General features: G+C 40.0%; 1 protein-coding gene across 1 annotated transcript in view; it reads left to right on the top strand.

Moving 5' to 3' along the window:
• LOC149262348 (adenylyl-sulfate kinase 3-like) overlaps positions 1-18,027 on the top strand; it is a 153,955-nt gene extending 135,928 nt beyond the window's left edge. The window contains exon 7 of the mRNA XM_089424135.1: positions 17,751-18,027. Coding sequence (XP_089280261.1) covers positions 17,751-17,843 — 93 coding nt within the window. The 3' untranslated portion in view covers positions 17,844-18,027. The remainder of the gene's footprint in view (positions 1-17,750) is intronic.
• Positions 18,028-18,708: the final 681 nt, after the last annotated feature.

The raw sequence follows: 18,708 nt of genomic DNA, 5'->3' as shown, positions 1-18,708 counted from the left end.
CCTTCTCCATAGTTGCATTTTTCATGATTGTAAAAATTCCACAATCAGAATTCTATTGCAGCAACTGATATTCTTTCTCCTAATTGTTAATTAATTAACAATTTATATGCTACGATAAATATTGAAATAAATACATTGCAACCTTCACAAATAAATTCTGCGGAAAAATAAAACACTGGAAGCTGGGAAATGCTAGCACACACACATAAAAATAACACAACTATTTTTGGCAAAAGTCCTCGGAAAAACCCAACTTGGGAAAACCGGTGCAACAACTGAGGGTTTTATTATTATGCAGCAGTGAGAAATTCTGAGTACCACTGGATGCCGAAATCTAGCAATTCTACAGAGAAAAATACTGGAAAAAATTTAGTGAGGAATTTTCGTCACCCTATAAGCAAACCCCCGACACGACTTGCCTTCAGAAATTCGGCCCTCTGACCCTTTGCGTCATCCTCTGCGCTGCTCTGTGCAACTTGCTGGACGCTTGCCTTAGATTGGTCTCTGATGAAGTCGTTCTACCTTCTGCTGGATGGAAAGATGCTTCTTCAGCACTCTGGGACTCCTTCTTGACCTCTGGAACTGAAGACGTCTCTCTCTTTCAACAAATTGATCTTGCCTCTAGAGGCTGCTGCGTTGCCCAACGTCAACCTCTCTGTGGCTCTTTATCCTCTCTGCAAATGCACTCGATGGATCTGGAATGCCTCCTCCAGTCTCACTGTCTTTGCCCCTCTCATTGCTTTGATGTATGGCTCTCTCTTCGGCGACTGACGACTGCTAGTCAGGAAATCGATCTGCTAAGGAAATCGAACTGCTTAAGTGTCTTCTCCATCACCACATCGACCTCCTCTTATAATCCTCTGTTGGAGCACCAATGATCAAGATTAAAACATAATTGATGGCTAGGATCATCTCTGGATTGATCCGTGTGAGTTTCTAGATGATTCTCTCCTTAACTTAGTTAATACTGATTAATTAACCATATTCCCTAAGTTTAGATTTAGGAAATATTTAAAACTGGTTAATAATCTAATTAAGTCATTTCTACGTGGAATTTCCAAAAACGATTTATGAGTTTTGGAGATCTCATGTATTCTAGCCTCTCCACAAAATTTCAAGACTAAAACACATCCAATGCTACAAAACTAACACTCCCTCTTAGCGAGGACTGTGTTCTAGTGCTGCATATCCTGCAACAACACTCTTGTCTCTACATCATCTCTTGTCATGCTGCTGATGTTTCGCTGCTGCTACCCACCAACCACTGCGCAACTCTGATATACGCTGCATCTATGTCGCTGTTGACACTGCCATACTGCTGCCAACACTGCATTAGTACTGCAACTCCATTTCATCTATTGTTGTTGCAACTATAACATCTGCAACTGAAAAGAATCCAAAATATTGAATCAACTGTGATCAGTGTGATGCATTTGTCACCCGAGTCTTGAGTATTACTAGCATCTGCACTGTCACTGAAGAATCTGCGCTGCTGTTGACTTTGCTATACTGCTGCCAACTCTGCACTGCACTTCTCAACATCTGACTACTACTAGTCTCTGCAACTGTCACTTTGTCTTTGATTGCATCAACTGCCACTGATCGATCCTGCTACTAAATACTATGGGCCCCCGTAGCCAGGTAATGATCCATGAGGTGGACTCCTTAAGGATCCTACCCATTTGTAGCGCTCTGGGGCTACAACACCAAGTTACCCCATCTCAATCTTGGAGGTATATCAACAAACATCGCGAAGTCTTCCTCTAGCCTGGAGGAAAGCCCATCGATCGCTGCAGAAGCTGCCTGCTGGTCCCGCTTCTCCTCCTTGGCCTTCTTCCTGAGAGGACACTAGGTACTGTAGTGACCGAGCTCACCACACTTGAAGCACTTGACATTTGACAAGTCCTTCTTATTCTTTCTCTGCTCCCCTTGTCCCTCACTGGGACCCTTATATGCAAGGGCCACATTCTCCTCCTCCTTCACCGACTTCTGTCTGCTGCTGCTGCCACTAATGGAGCTTTTTAGAAGAGCTCGCCTCGATTCCTCTTGCTGCAAGTCAGCCCACATCTTTTCCCACTCTGGTAACTTGTCTCTGCCTAATATGCTTTGGACAAAGACCTGCCAGTCCTTGGAGACACTGTTGAGTGCCAATCTCACTAGCTTTGTGGGTTGAGGCGCTACCCCAACAGCTGACAACTGGTCTCGGACCTCCTAAATCCTGGTGAGGAAGGGGTCTATGCCTTCCCCCTTTGCATCCGGATGAGCCTCATCTTCTCCTCAAGGTACATCTTCTGCTGCTCAGAAGTACCCTAATATAGTGTGGCGAGAGCATCCCACATCTGCTGGCAGTATCTTTGCTAGTTATATGCGAGACTATATGATCCTGGACTCCGTCTAGGATCAACCGCTTCGCCCGTACCATCTCCTTTTTGTACTCTTTCAGTTGATTTGCATCCTGAGGAACTGCCACCACTACATCAATATAGGCTTTCAGGACATATTCATCTAGAAGGAAGGACATCCTTGCCTTCTAGATGATGTAGTTGGAAGCTCCATCCAACCTGTCCTGATCATGAAGCCTAGCAGTGGCCATCTCAACGAACTGTCGAAACTTCGTCTTTCCTTCTACTCGCTCGCTGCTATGCTATTCGCACTCACTTCTGGAGTGAGAAGATTTGCTCACAACGACTACCGATTTGCAAGGAAAATTGAACTTTTTGAGACTAGAAGTTCCTTGGGGAAAATTTTCCCTCTGTGTGTGCTCTTCTCTCTTCCACCTCGACACTAGATCTGCTCTAGCAAACTGTTGCCAAAACCATTGCGTCCAGCTAGAGATCTGCTCAACGAAAAAATTTGAGCTGCTCCCTTTGCTTTTGAAATCACTCGATTTGGAAAGATCGAATTTTCCTTGCCCCTCAGTTAGAAAAAATAGAACCTCCACAAGTAACTCGGCCTCCTGGCAGAATGACTGCGTTGCCCTTGGGAATTTCGACCCTCTGCCCACACTGAGCAATGAAATTATTTCTTTCGCTTCTAAGCTCTCCGGCTGATCAACTGTGCTCTGATACCATGTGAAAATTCCATAACCAGAATCCTATTGCAGCGACTGATATTATTTCTCCTAATTGTTAATTAATTAACAATTTATCTGCTATGACAAATATTGAAATAAATACACTGCAACCTTCACAAATAAAATTCTGCGGAAAAATAAAATGCTGGAATCTGAGAAATGCTATCACACACACATAAAAATAACACAATTACTTTTGTTCAAAAGTCCCCGGAAAAACCCAACTTGGGAAAATCAGTGCATCAATTGATGGTTTTATTATCATGCAACAGTGAGAAATTCTGAGTACAACTGGATGCCAAAATATGACAATCCTATAGAGAAAAATACTGGCAAAAATCTAGTGAGGAATTTTCCTCACCCACAGGCAAACTCTTGACACGACTTGCCTTAAGAAATTTGGCCCTTTGACCCTTTGCATAAGCGTCTGCGCTACTCTATGTAGCCTGTTGGACGTTTAGCCTCAAACCGGTTTTTGATGAAGTCGTTCTGCCTTCCGTTGGCTAGCAAGATGCTTCTCCGGCATTCTGGGACTCCTTCCCGGCTTCTGGAATTGAAGACGTCCCTCCTTCTCAGCAAATCAATCTTGCCTCTAGAGGCTGCTGTGCTGCCCCAATGTCAGCCTCTCTATGGCTCTTTTGCCTCTCTGCAAATGCACTCGCTAGATCTGGAATGCATCCTCCAACCTCATTGTCTCTGCCCCTCTCTCACTGCTTCGATCTCTAGCTCTCTCTCGGCAACTGACTTTTGCTACTTAGGAAATCGATCTGCCAAGGAAATCAAATTGCTCAAGTGTCTTCTCCATCACCACATCAACCTCCTCTTATAATCCTCTGTTGGAGCACCAACAACAATGATTAAAACATAATTGATGGCTAGGATCATCTTGGATCTATCCGTGTGAGTTTCTAGATGATTCTCGCCTTGACTTAATTAACACTGATTAATTAACCATATTCCCTAAGTTTAGACTTGGGAAATATTTAAAACCGGTTAATAATCTAATTAAGTCATTTCTAGGTGAAATTTCCAGAAACGATTTCTGGGTTTTGGAGATCTCATGTATTCTAACCTCTCCACAAAATTTCAAGGCTAGAACACATCCAATGCTACAAAAACTCTCAATGATTGCCTTCATGCATCCTTTCACAGGAGGAGATCCTTCCTTTGATCATGCTCTTGAGGTAGAGTACTCATTCATGGTATCTGCAACCATATGACATGACTCTATTTTATCAAGTACAAGCATAAAGATCTCATCTCTTTCTTTTGGTCATCTAGACTTTCTTCAATAGCTTTCTTGATTGAAAGAACTTCAATCACCTTGACCTGCTTCAATTCACTTATTTTGACATCATACCATCATTCCATGAATCCCATACAAGGTGGGATTCTTGGCAAGACGCTTCTTCCAGTAGGTGAACCTTCAGATGAAGATTCCAATGGAGGATCTTGATCATCCTCATCTTGCAAATGCTCCTTTTTGAATGATGTATGATGAACTCTATACTAGATGACTTTCTTTTCCCATAAGTACTACTTATGCTTCTAATGAGGTTACCAAGAGCTACATCCTTCTATAGGTGACAACCATAGACTTCTATTTCAACTATCTTTCATGCTTCTTTATGATGATGTCACGATCTCTTGCTTTCAATCGTATGCTTCTATGATGCCATCTCCTAACATGATGCATCCTATCATGCTTCTAATGATTCCTACCATGATAGTTATACTTTACAACATAAAACTTGAAACAGAAACTTGAAAAGAACTAAGTGAGGAAGACTATCTCAATCATAGTAGAGATCTTTTACTTCCTCCTTGAATTTCTTCTTTTCAGCTTCTTCCACTTCTTCAGTGATATGGGCTTCTTCCCTTCCTCTTTTGTTGTTTTCCTTCTTGAGCTTTGGACAATCTCTCTTGTAGTGCCCATATTCATGACAACCATAGCATTGAACCTTCGACATGTTCTTCTTCTTTTTCTGAGGACCAAGCTTCCCAAGCTTCCCTTTTTTTCTAGCCATGGCAACAAATGCTTGAGCTTGCTCGCTTGATCCTACATCGTTTTTTCCTTCAACCTTGTTTCTTTGATTTTGCACAATGACCATAGTTCATTGAATGGAGTAGCTTCCTTCTTCCCATAGATGCTTGCTGTGAAGTTGTCCCATTCCTGTGGTAGTGCATTGAGTACTATGGTAGTCATTTCCTTGTAAGACATTATTTCTCCAAACTCTTGGAGTTGGTCTCTTATTCTAACATCCTCATAAAGTATGAGGCTATTCCTTCTTCTTTTGATATCTTCATCTTGTAGAGCTTGAGCTTCTTCTTTCGGCGGTTCGACAATTAAACCCTTAACATGACCAACGACTTCATTTTCTATGAGGATCAAATCTATCCTATTCTTCCATGCAAGAAAGTTTGACGACCCAACCTATTTGTTCGTCTCCTTGCAATATCAAGGCATTTTGACATATTCAAATATAGATAGAAAAATACTTACTTGTCAAGTGAAGATACTCCTAGATGATGAAATCTTCAACTTGATGCCTTCTTGATTTTGATGATAATGTAAATAATAGAAGATGTCTTCTTGGTGAAAATGTCTTTCTTCAAAAGTGATCCTTGGCTCAAAGGAAGATCACATTGATTCCTTGATGATGATGACAACAATTTTTCCTGCTTTTCTTCCTCCAAGACAACACTAGTTAAAATTGTTTCACAACCTCAAATTTCGGCCCTTCTTTAGAATTTTGGCTTTTTGTAGCAGTTATGTAATTTTAGCCATTTCTGCAATAACCCTAGTTCGCATGTGTGGCTAGAAGATGGAAAAATTTTCCTTCTTTCTACTTCTCTTGACTTTACTTCTTTTTCTAGTTATTTCATCTTGCAAAGGAGACCTTTCTTTGCACAAAACTTGATCCTTGATGGTCGCTGCAATTCGATATTTGCTGCTGCATAAGGATGTCTTAATAATTCGTATGTGTGGAGAATATAGCCTAGAAAAAACAGACCCAAAAGTTCTTTGCTCTTCCTTCCTTGTTATAATGATTGTAGAAAGTGTGAGTTTCCCAAAAACACTTCAAGTGTGGAACCCTTCGTTGGATGAGCTAGGGTTTTGAGATCTTCTTTGATGCTCTTAATTGTTCTCTTTCAATATGATGAGAGGGTTAGTCCTTCTTGATGATTGATGCTCTTGATGTTTTCAAGATGAGCTCTTTATACTTCAGCCCTAGAGTATCCTCCTTCGCTGTGCCCTTCCTTGATGTAGTCACCTTAGCTTTGATACCATGTTGAGAAATCTAGGGGGGTCAACAAGTGTAGGTGATTTCTCTTACTTTGATAATTACTTATGATGTATTTTTACTTTACTTGATTAACGTCTTCTTTCCTTATTATTATTAGTGTTCTCTATCATCAAACAACTACCAAATCATAAAGAAAAATGAGATAATAGGACTCAAGATATAGGTGATCAGCCAGGGCCAAAACCTCTCTAACTGTGAGGAAAACCCACCCATAATCCTTCTCTTCTTATAGAACTTCAATTGACAAATTCCAAGACCTATGACCCTTGAACAAGACCCTTCTAGACAAATCATCCTTCCTTCTTGATGAGCTTTCCTTACACAACTTCTAGCAACAAACTTTGGCCTTCCGACAACTTCTCTAGTAACTTCAACCCCAACAACAATTTCCGCAACTTCGACCTAGCAGCTTCACAGTGTCGACCTTGATGCAACTTAAGCATCTTCGACCTAACAATTTCACAACTTTGATCTAGAGGCAACTTAACAGCTTCGACCTTGCAGCTTCACAACTACGATGCAACTTAACAGCTTCGACCTTGCAGCTTCACAACTACGATGCAACTTCAGAATTTCGTCTAGCACATAAACTGTAGAAACCGTAATGAGAGAGAGAGAGGGAGAGAGGCCCAAAATCTTCGATCTTGATCTTCTTCTTCGCCCTTTTCCAACTTCTATCTTGAGGAGATCGAACTTGCTTAAGTGAGTGTACAAATGTGGTCGAATTCCTTCTTATTTATAGGCTTGTGAGGGGTATGAATTGCTATCTTGAGGCCGACTCTTCCCTTCATGTAGGTTGACTTGATCTATGTGCCATGACAAGGCCTTGGAGGGTCTTTTGACTCTATTTTGACTCAATAAAATTTTCTTTACAATATGTAACATGCCCAAATGGGTCTTCAATACATGACAATGTGTTAATTTTAGTTAACAATAGTATGTTCTATGCTTAGCACAATTTACTTCAATGTTCCTTTAGCAACCCAATGACAATTTCCAATAATTTCCAATAGAAATCACATTAACCATTAATCACATTGACAGTATATGCAGATAGAACATAAAAACATATGCAGAAGACAAGCCAAGACAAGAGGACACTAGATTTGGTGGATGCCAGGGAAAAACCCCAATGTGGGGAAAACCCTTTGATCAAATCTTCTTATTATTATTCAATAATTCAGCACAGAGAGAGTACAAAAGTCAAATAGATTAGCCCAATACAAAGTCAAATCAGCCCTGTCAAATCCTGCAGTCAAACTTCAGCCCTAACCAGAAAGTCAACGCTGGTCAAATCAACAGCAAGTCATCTCCTTTGAAGCTCGGTCAAAGGCAGATTAATTCGGCCTCCATCAAGAGTCAAAGTCAACCCAAAACAATGCCACAAATGCTAGGCAAATTCAGTCAAATAGCTGTCAACCCTGCAATCAAACAACCTTGAAGTCAACGCTGGTCAAACAGTCCCAAACACCTCGATTTTTGTGCCAATTAATGCAGCCTCAAGAGAGCGAAATTCAGCCCCAAAAAATGCAATCAAACTCAGTTAAAACAACAGTGGTCAACATAGGTCAACAGTGTAAAATTTTCGTCCTGTTTCAGCCCAGAAAAACAGTTCTCCTAGTGGCACATGTGAGAGAGAGAGAGAGAGAGAGAGAGAGAGAGAGAGAAGATTCTCATGCTATACAAACCCATCTATAGTAGAGAGAGAAGAATGATGAAGTGAGTGATTTCCAAATGAGGAGAGAGGTCTCTTCTATTTATACACTTTGATGTGGGTGAAGAGACACATCTATTGGGCTCCTTGAGCCTGCATTAAGCTAAGGCTGACCTTAACAATTTGTACATGTGAGAGAATAAATTCAAAATCACACTTCTACTTGTCCGAATGAGATGATCTTTATATCAAACTTGGACCTCAGGAATCGAATGCAATAATCATCTCCATCATATGAGCTATCCCAAGGTGGAATTTCGCTCTAGTTGCCAACTTTAACACAATGACTCAATTGACTTACAAAACCTAGAAGCACTCAATGGGTGCTTGACCTAAAAATAAATTTCCCTTGAGCATGAAACCCATGCCTCAAGAATACAAATAATAAATTTATATTTCTTTTTTCATTAAATACATAAAATCGCGATTACATATGCTATTATGAAGACCGAACCTAGTTGCATATTTCAACACAGACAAATTCGAGTCACTCTCAGTTAGACTGTTAAATAGCTCCCATGCCTTTGTCATGTGATGTGATGCACCACTATCCAAATACCAAGCACTCCTTGTGATGGTGCTGGTAGATAGAAAGGCGATAAATGAGAACTCATTATCGAACTTTACTACTAACTGATCAAGCAACATCTTTGCTGATTGCTGTCTGTTGTGACTTCCCCTTACCCTTCTTCTCTAGACATTGTGATGCATAATGCACAGTCATGCAACAGATGAAGCGCTTGAGCTTGCTCAACTCTTTCTTCCTGGCTGAGAGATTGTCCCCTCATTGTTACCTTTGGAATCATTCCCTTTCCTTCTTGGCCATGCTAACTAGTGCTAGGTTATCCTTTCCATCTCCCTCCTTGCTAGCTTTAGACTCCTCCTCAATCTCTTCCTTTGCAATTTTCCTTGACAAATGATTCCCATGACTTGGGAAAACCATTCACTGCTACATTCACAAGCTCTACATCCTCAACTTTCTTCCCAATGGCTGTAAGTTGATCCTGTGTTTGGGTGGTCATCATGAAGTAATTGGTAACATTATTTGACCTTGACATCTAGATGGATCTAAGCTTTGTTTTCAAGATCATCTTCCTGTTCATGTTCATTGTTGTCACTCTGGAATAGGACCACTAGATCCTTGAATATCTCCTCGATTGTCTTCTTTTCTGCCATGTGAGGAATCTGGAGATCCTTCATAACATCCATGATGACTTATTGAGCTCCAATGTCCATTTTGTGGGTTGCCAACTGTGTTGGACCAATTGACAATTGGATCTCCTTATCTAAAATCTCCTAAAGGTCATTCCGCTTCAACAACAAGGCAACCCTTTCCTTCTAAGGTAGGAAATTTAATGCTCCATCCAACCGGTGCTCAAATATGGGACTAGATGCCGCCATTTCTAAATCTAATACTTTGCCTTATGCTAAGTCCTTCTAGCACCCTTAGGAATAAAAAATGTTGGTTTATAATCCGCTAGGATCGTTCTTGTGGATTTGTGCGTCAGTCCTTTGAAAAACCCATGAAATATTTTTTTGCTACTAAACCCTTCGTTGATATTGTCTCCCTCTCTACCTTTGACCACCAATATTGTTGGCTGCATTGGCACCGTCCTTTGTATCAGTTGTCAAATATGGTTGTGTTGTTGTTTTGCACATTGCTTGTGCTCTTACAACTATCATAGAACTTATATGACTATGTATGACTTTGCATTACTCTTGTGCTACTAACGACCTTGCACCCATGGCTTGTCTAGCTCTTCGCGGTTCCTTTTGTTGATTTTGGTAGCATTGGATGTGCTCTAAGCCTCAAAATTTGAAGGGAGGCTAGGACACATGTATTCCACAATACCCAAAAATTGTTTTGGGAAATTCCACCCGGAGACAGTTTTATTAAAATAATGAATTATTTTTAATGGGTGCCTAAGTCTAAACTTAGGAAATTAAAATAATTAAAGGGTATTAATCAAACTGAGGGTGAAACTTCTAGAAGAAGATGGAGATCGAGTCCAAATGATTTGAGCCATTGATTAGAATCTAATCTGGGCTGTTGATTACTCAACTGGAGGATTATAAGGACTTCGATGGGCATTTGGAAAACACATCAGAGAGAGATCAAGAGATCGAATTTCTCAGAGAGGGCAACACAACAGTTGCTAGAGAGAAGATCGAAGTGATTTCTTGTAGTGAGGGGCAGGGATAGTTCTGGTTGGAGAGTTTCCTGATCCGGGAATACATTACAGAGGAGGCAGAGAGATCCAGAAGAGGCAGTGCAGAGGCCACACTGGGCAGCATATATTTACGCAGAGGCAACACAGAGCTTCAAAGAGAGTCCGAAATTTAGTTGGGAAGTCAAGTTCCTGAGCTAGAAGTCAGGGTGTGAGATCGGAGAGACAGAGGAACGAAGCTCCAGACAATAGGAGATCTGGGAAGAGGTGATGCAGATCCCCAGAGAGGCTGACATAGTAGCTGTGTAGAGCCAGCGTGGGGCCAACCATCCAAGGCTTGGATCAATGTCGGATCGCTAGTGATAGTGTGAGGTATTTCTCACTAATCTTCTACCATCTAGATTCTCTGTATTGGATAGCCAGCAAGGCATCCAAAGATTGTATTCAGAAAACTACTGCTTAATAATACAAACCCTTAGCTACTGCACCGGATTTCCCGCATTGGGTTTTTCTGGGGTCATTTGTCCAAAAATAACGGTGTCATGTGTTGTGTATTTTTTCCTGTTTAGTTTCTTGTTTCAACATTTAATTTAATTGGTGAAGGTTGCAGTGTATTAGTTTTGGTATTTGTTGTAGGATGCAGTAAATAATTTATTCAGTAAATTAACAAATACAAGATAATTAATCAGTTGCTGCAATACAAATTTGGGTCCTCTAAATTTTCACATGGTATCAGAGCGCAAGTGAAGCAAGAGAGCAGAGCCAGAAGAAACCAACGTTGAAGAGAAGGAGGGAAGTTGAGTGCTGCTTAGGCAGTAAATCGAATCCTAGAGGGATTGCGTAGTCCAGGCTAGGAAGGCAAAATTTTCATGGAAAATCTCTCTCCGAGTGAGTAGACAAAGAGAGATTTGTAGATCGAAGTTTGCCAATGTCAAAGGGAGCAGCGCAGAAGCATAAGCTCAAAGTTGTTTTCTGGTGAGACGTAGTTTTTCTGCAGCAGTTGCTAGGGTAGAAAAGCATCAGAAGGAAGAAGGAGACACTGTTGAGGGAATTTCTTCCTCAGAGAATTCCTAACCAAAGAATTTGATTTCTCTATTGCTAAGCAGTAGCAGAGAGGAGCAGATCTACTAACTCCAGCAGGGAATGCGTAGGCTAGCCTAGTGCTGCACAGAGGAGAGAGGAGGCAGTTCGACATTTCGTTGGCACAGATGGCAGCTAGTGGGTTAAGAGATCAGGATCGGTTGGAGGGTGCATCCAACTATGTGATCTGGAAGCCAAGGATCTCATGCCTTCTGGATGAGCACGATCTCAAAACCTTTGTTGACAGTGCAGTAGCTGTACCCACAGATCCATATCCACTCAAGAAGTACAAGAGTGAGATGGTGAGGCTGGCCCTGAATTTAGTCTTAGAAGAATGGCAAGTGTTTGTCTAGAGTATCCTGGGCAGAGAGAGATTGTCGGATTGGGAAGGAATGTGGGTCGCTCTTCAGTAGGAAGAAATGAGGAGAGACTTAGTCAAGTGCAAACTTGATAGCAGCAACAACGATGGGACGAAGCCCAAGGAGGGGGAAGAGAATGCAGCTCTTGCATCCAAGGGGTAGCAGGAGCAACAGAGGCAGAATAAGGACGTCTCGAAGATCAAGAGTTTTCAATGTGGTGAATTCGGTCACTACGCTACATAGTGTCCTCTCAAGAAGAAGGACAAAGACAAGAAGCATGATCCAAAGGTTGCATCCGCAAAGATCGAGGAGGAGGAGGAGTTTGCCATGGTTACTCAGAGACCTTCAGGGGAGAGGTGGGGTGATCTAGTACTGTAGTTCGAATGAACTGCTGATGGGCAAGATCCTTGAGGAGTCCACCTCTTGGATCAATACCTTGCTACAGGAGCCCATATCAAAAGTAGCAGGATGGACCAGGATTAGTTGATGTAGAGGAGTGTCAGAGTGACAATTGTAGTGGCTAGGAGTGCCAGAGACTGAGCAGCGTAGAGCACAGTTGGCAACAGTGCAGTTGTCATAGTGCAGAGTTAGCAAAAACGCAGAGGCTTCAGAGGGTCATTGCAGAGACTAGCAGCAGCCAAAAATCCAACAACAAATGCATCATGCTGAACACTTGTTCAGTAATTTTGGATGCTTTTCTGTTGTTCGTGCAATAGCAGCAGCAGTTGGAGAAGGTTGCAGTGTTGGCAGTGCCAGTGCCAGCAGCAACACAGGCAATGCCAGCAACAACACAGATGCATAACTTATGAGGGTTGCAGTATAGATGCAGTGTTGGCAGTGGCAGGGTCTACAACAATACAGATGCAACATTTGCGCAATAATTGGTGGGCAGCGATGTCAAACCTCAGCATCACAGAGGGAGATGTTACAGAGAAGGGTAATGCTTCAACAGGTTGCATTATTAAAGCATATTCCTCGCTAAGAGGGAGTGTTGATTTCTGGTAGCATCGGATGTGCTCTAAGCCTCAAAATTTGCAGGGAGGCTAGGACACATGTATTCCACAATACCCATAAATTGTTTTAGGAAATTCTAACCGGAGACAGTTTTATTAAAATAATTAATTATTTTTAATGGGTGCCTAAGTCTAAACTTAGAAAATTAAAATAATTAAAGGGTATTAATCAAACTGAGGGTGAAACTTCTAGAAGAAGACGAAGATCGAGTCCAAATGATCTGAGCCATTGATTAGAATCTAATCTGGGCCGTTGATTACTCAACTAGAGGATTATAAGGACTTCGATGGGCATTTGGAAAACACATCGGAGAGAGATCAAGAGATTGAATTCTCAGAGAGAGTAGTGCATTAGTTGCTAGAGAGAAGTCAAAGTGATTTCTTGCAGTGAGGGGTAGGGATAGTTCCGGTTGGAGAGTTTCCTGATCTGGGAATACATCGCAGAGGAGGCAGAGAGAGATCTAGAAGAGGCAGCACAGAGGCCACGCTGGGCAACGTAAGCCCAGAGGCAGGACATAGCTTCAGTGAGAGTCCAAAATTCAACTGGGAAGTCGAGTTCCTGAGCCAGAAGCCGGGGTGTGAGACCAGAGAGACAGAGGAACGAAGCTCGAGATAGTAGGAGATCCGGGAAGAGATGACGCAGATCCCCAAAGAGGCTGACGCAGTAGCTGCGCAGAGACAGTGTGGGGCGAGCCATCCAGGGCCTAGATTAGTGTTGGATCGCCAGTGATAGTGTGAGATATTTCTCACTAATCTTTTGCCAGTCAGATTCTCTGTATTGGATAGCCAATAAGGCATCCAAAGATTGTATTCAGAAAACTACTGCTTAATAATACAAACCCTCAGCTGCTGCATCGGTTTTCCCGCATTGGGTTTTTCTAGGGACATTTGTCCAAAAATAACTGTGTCATGTGTTGTGTATTTCTTCCTTGCTCAGTTTCTTGCTTCCGCATTAAATTTAATTGGTGAAGGCTACAGTGTATTAGTTTTGGTATTTGCTGTAAGATGCAGTAAATAATTTGTTAAGTAAATTAACAAATAGAAGATAGTTAATCAGTTGTTGCAGTAGAAATTTGGGTCTTCCAAATTTTCACACCTTTTCTCCTCAACCCCGCGGTTTGCCTATGGCGGTGGATGGGTCTTTTTGACATAGCTAGATGTTTTCTAATTTAGCCAACCTTCCTTTTAGAAGTTTGAGTCATTCACTAAATCCATAAATCTAATCTCCAAAGTGGTTGACGATTGAGATTCATCTAATTCACTGATGAAAACACCGTTGCATTTCATTAGATTAATTCACTTTATGTTATTAAAAAAATTACTTTAATCACTAAAACAATTGCTAAGGTTAAGGGTCTGTTAGGCCACTTCCACATTACTAGACTTAGGCCTGGAAGAAATACCTACCCAAGCTACAAACATCAATAGGAGTCTCATCTACCTTACCAATACTAGACTGGATATTTCATTTTCTGTTGGGATCCTTTCTAGGTTTGTGCAAAAAACTTGTGAAGGACATTGGTGTGCTGTAAAGATAGTTCTAATGTACTTGAAGGGAACTCAAGACTTTGGGCTCAAATACTCTAATGTGGAGGAATTTAGACCATTTACAGATTCACACTTTGATGAAGATAAGGAGAGTGGAGTGTCTAATTTAGGATACCTCATGAGTATTGGATCAACAACCCTCTCTTGGAGATTACGTAAATGTCCATTCTGACGGATTCCACTATAAAGGTAGAGTATGTGGTTGCTTCATAGGCAATGAAAGAGATTGTGTGGCTCATGGATATCCTAGAGGATTTGTAGGAGAAATAGGTGAATACTACATTTTTGTTTGACAACACTTTTGCAATCAAGTTAGCCAATAATCCTAAATTCCATGATTGAACAAAGCACATCAACATAAAGTACCATCTCATTTGTCCTCATGTAAAGGCCAAGAGCATTCATTTGATACATAGTTCCACAGGGGAGCAAATTGCATACATCTTCACCAAAGTGCTTATAAGAGAAAAGTTTGAAATGTTCAAAATGATGCTTGGACTCGCAAACACCAATTTGGATTAAGGTAGGAAATGTTAGATTCCTAATCATAGGGATTATGGTGTCTTGTAAATATTTTTATTTTGGACAAATATGAAGAGTCATAGGTGAATAGGAACAATTATCAAACCTCTTGGACGATGAAATTAAAGGTTTAATCTCAATGCATTTATTTATAGCTCACGTTAATAATTTTTTTCATGTTGGAGTTATTCAAGGCTTGTCAAGGTTCGATTCTTCCTTTTAGCATTGCCATTTTGATGAGGTGTGTAAGGTACAAATCTTTGCCAAGAGATACCATTCTATGACAAGTAGATTTCAAATGCCTTAACCACATATTCTTTTCCATTGTTTGATCTTAAACATATTATAGGTTGGTTGTATTGCTTTTTTAGCTAGTACCCTAAATTTGTTTTATTTTTCAAAGACATGATCCTTATTTTTCAAGAAATATAGCCAAGTATATGTGGAAAAATCATCTGTCAAAGTCAAATCATACCTTGCTAGTGATGGTTTGTTAAGGGTACATAGGTCACTATGGACAAGTACCGGTTGAGTCTTTGCTCTCCAACCCTTCCCTGTTTCAAATGCAGCCTAGTGATGCTTTTGAAGCAGACGTCCTTCGCACACATCACTGGGGAAACAAACCTAGGTAGTCCAATAACCATATTTTGTTTTACCATCACTTTCTTACTTTGGAAATTGAGATCCTTGTGTCTTTCATGTCAAATTTTGCTCTAGTCACTGGCCTTTGCTATGAATGCAGTTGGCCTTGGATCTTTCTTGGGAAATACAATCTGTCCTTAGGGTGGAGAATACACTCACAACAGCAAACAAATTTATAGTTCATAACTTTCGCAATAAACCCATATAGTCAAAATTCAACTTTCTTGCCAGTTTGGGTTAGTTGGGGCGCAAACAACAAATTAGCACTGAAAGTTGGTACATGACACTCATTGGTGATCACACCATTTTGACATTCACTTAACAGTGAACAACTGTAAGAGCATAATCATTTACAACAAAGGTTTCTTATTCTATAGTTTTATTTAATGAAGAAAAAAGAAAATCATCCTTAGCCATATGAGGGGTACAACCGACTATCCACTTTCTTTTTAAAGTGTGAGCATGAAAGTCAGGAGAAGTACTGACATAGAACACATATTTTTTTGCCTTACCTTTTGAAATTCAGTGCTGCAAGTTGGTCGTCTGTCTGGTTGACATATCTCCTTCAAGCGTCTTGGCTTTAAACAAACCTTCTCCATATGTCCTGATTTCTTGCAATATTGGCAGGTCATCTTCTTCTTACCTTTCTTTGTTGATGTCTGATTGTCATGCTTGCTATTAATAGTCTAGTCGATGCAATACCATTCTTTCTCATGATTGCTTGCTTGACCTCTTTCTTTGTAGTTTTGTTGACTTTTTCACTTAAGTAAATGGGCTCATTGCTTAACTTCAAGTTTCCGACATCAAGCAATTTTTCTTGTGCCTTAATTAGCAAACCATAGAAAGAATCAAAGGAATAATCTTACTATCTTCTTTTCTAGAAACCTAACTAGCATATAATGTCGAACAAAATACATCATAGAATGTCTTCAGATTCATCAACATCAGTTCAAAGTGCTGACAATCTTTCTTTGAAAACTTGTTCCACATTCACCCAATTTCAACTGTATCTCCTTCACATAAGCCAAGTAATCTTCAATTCTGTCAAAGGAGAGAGGATCAACAGAATCAAATTTGCATAAGCTAGCTTTTGTCTGTCTTATCTAATAGAGTCTTCAACTTCCTCTAGACCTGATTTGGACAATCAATCCTACTTTATGAGAATCTCTTTGGAGATTTAGGTTGTTATAATTCCCACAACCGTGACCTTCTTCCTCTCAATTACAAACTTTTGCTAACCATCCCCTATTATGGAACTGCAGACTTTGCAAACTGCGAAAATGCTTTATTCTTTAATAGTGCTACCATATCTTGTGCCCACATTCCATAATTGTGGTCTTTCAGAACCACACGTTCTTGCTTGGAACACATGATCTTGATCTACGTATTTAAACCTTGATTCAATTTTCAAGTTGAAACCCTGAGTCAATCTACTAGAGAGTTCCGACTCAATAGGAGCACGTGCAAGTGATAGCCTCCAAAAGACTTGTAGGCAAGAGGCTACTTCTCAAACCAATAGCTCTGATACCATGTTGGGGAACCATGAATTAAAAGATCAAGGAGTCATAAATTCCAAAAAGAGGTGGTGTCCAGACTCGAAAGGCACTGTTACAATGCTTAAGCACAAGTGAGCATAGCTCAACATACATAGAAACACATAAAACACAAAAACTTCCATGGTAGATTGATCCATGAGACCATCTACATAGGGCCCTAAAGTGTAACGAAGTGACGAAGTCATGGTCAACTTTAATTGGCTAGGGTATGCACTGAACTCCTTGATTTTTGCATGGAACGGCACGCTCGTTGATAACCATGGTTGACGTGTTTGACCAGTTGAATGTTCAGTTGACCTCTTTGTCAACTCTCCTCATCAACTCTCAACTATTGACTGACTGTCTACAAAAGATCCCAAGGTGTGATGAACCTGCTGTTGTAATACTTATATAGTTAAGAGTGCTGTAACCTACCCCCATTAGTGTCATGACATGGTCAATTGGGGAACTTTCCATATTACTTGAATGCATTCATTAAATGCATTGTCTTGTATTACTGGAATTATTCCACCTTTGCATTGGATGGTCCGTTAGGTGTACCATGTTGCTTCTGTCTACCAGATGCATCATTGATTTTACTGTGATAAGGTAATATTAATTCCTGGCCATGATTGCTATTTCAATTTTCAAAAGTTGAAGTCTTGAAGTGAGCGTTATATATAAGTTTTCATTGTAATATATTGTAAGTTTTCTTTTTTGTTGGGATTGTTAAAATATTAGTCACTTGAGGTTATCTTTTGTTAGAGCTGATGGAGTGGTGTCTGCAGATGGTCATGCAACTAATCAATGGAATTTGTCCAACGCCAAAAGATATGGGAGAACAAGTAATTGCTTACTTGGAAGAGAAAGGCTTTATATGATGTTAGTAATATAACTGACAGAGTTTATGTGGACATGAAAATGTTATGTCAATGCATGTTTTGTACATAATTCTAATATTCAACGAAGTATAATGTTATAACATATAAATCTGTCCAAACAACAGAAGGAAGTCAGAGAATAGATCGATGATGCAAATAATAATTACTTTTTCTTTTTCTTTTTCTTGGTGTGCTTGTGATCATCGATATGTTTCATGGGAATGCCTATTATAGTAGTTGCATTTATCTATTATTTTTACCAATTTGAAAAAATAGTATGTGTTCCTCCCCAAAATTCCTTGTATCTTCTCTTTTATTTTCTAGGGAAAAAATCATTATATCTGATATTTCAGAGTTTGAAATCAAAATATACATATATTTTCCTTTCAACTCACAAAAAGGGATATTGTTGATCTGCCTATCTTATCCTATGCCTGCTTATTACAGTCTTCCATAGCCTTATTTGGCTTGCTATTAAACATCTTTACATCAGAAACATAGAAAGCCTTTACATATCATTGCTCTAGATTTCCATGCAAATTTAGACCCAAAGAGTCTATCTTCTTACTAGACTAGATTTGAATATTGTAAAAGGATCAAATAAATTCCAAAACAAATTAATCTTCAATGAATTCTTGTTTCAAGAGTCTCTTCATGCAAAGATAAATACTTCTTTAGAAAGATGATCAGCTTGAACATTAATCCTCTATAATAATGAGAGGAAATTTATGAAAACTCTCCTTACTTGCAAAATCCTGTTCATAATTGCACTGTGAGTAATGTTCTTCATTTGATATTTGTTGTTTTCCCAGTCCATTAATAGTTTAGAGCATGCCAGAATCTGCACTTTGCTTATGTTTTTATC

Source organism: Pinus tabuliformis, chromosome 6 (genome assembly GCF_031772625.1).
Source record: "Pinus tabuliformis cultivar Carrire ecotype Pingquan chromosome 6, CPIR1, whole genome shotgun sequence".
Classification (NCBI taxonomy): Eukaryota; Viridiplantae; Streptophyta; class Pinopsida; order Pinales; family Pinaceae; genus Pinus; species Pinus tabuliformis.
The sequence above is the reverse complement of the archived record's forward strand: the minus strand, read 5'-3'. Positions and strand labels throughout refer to the sequence as shown.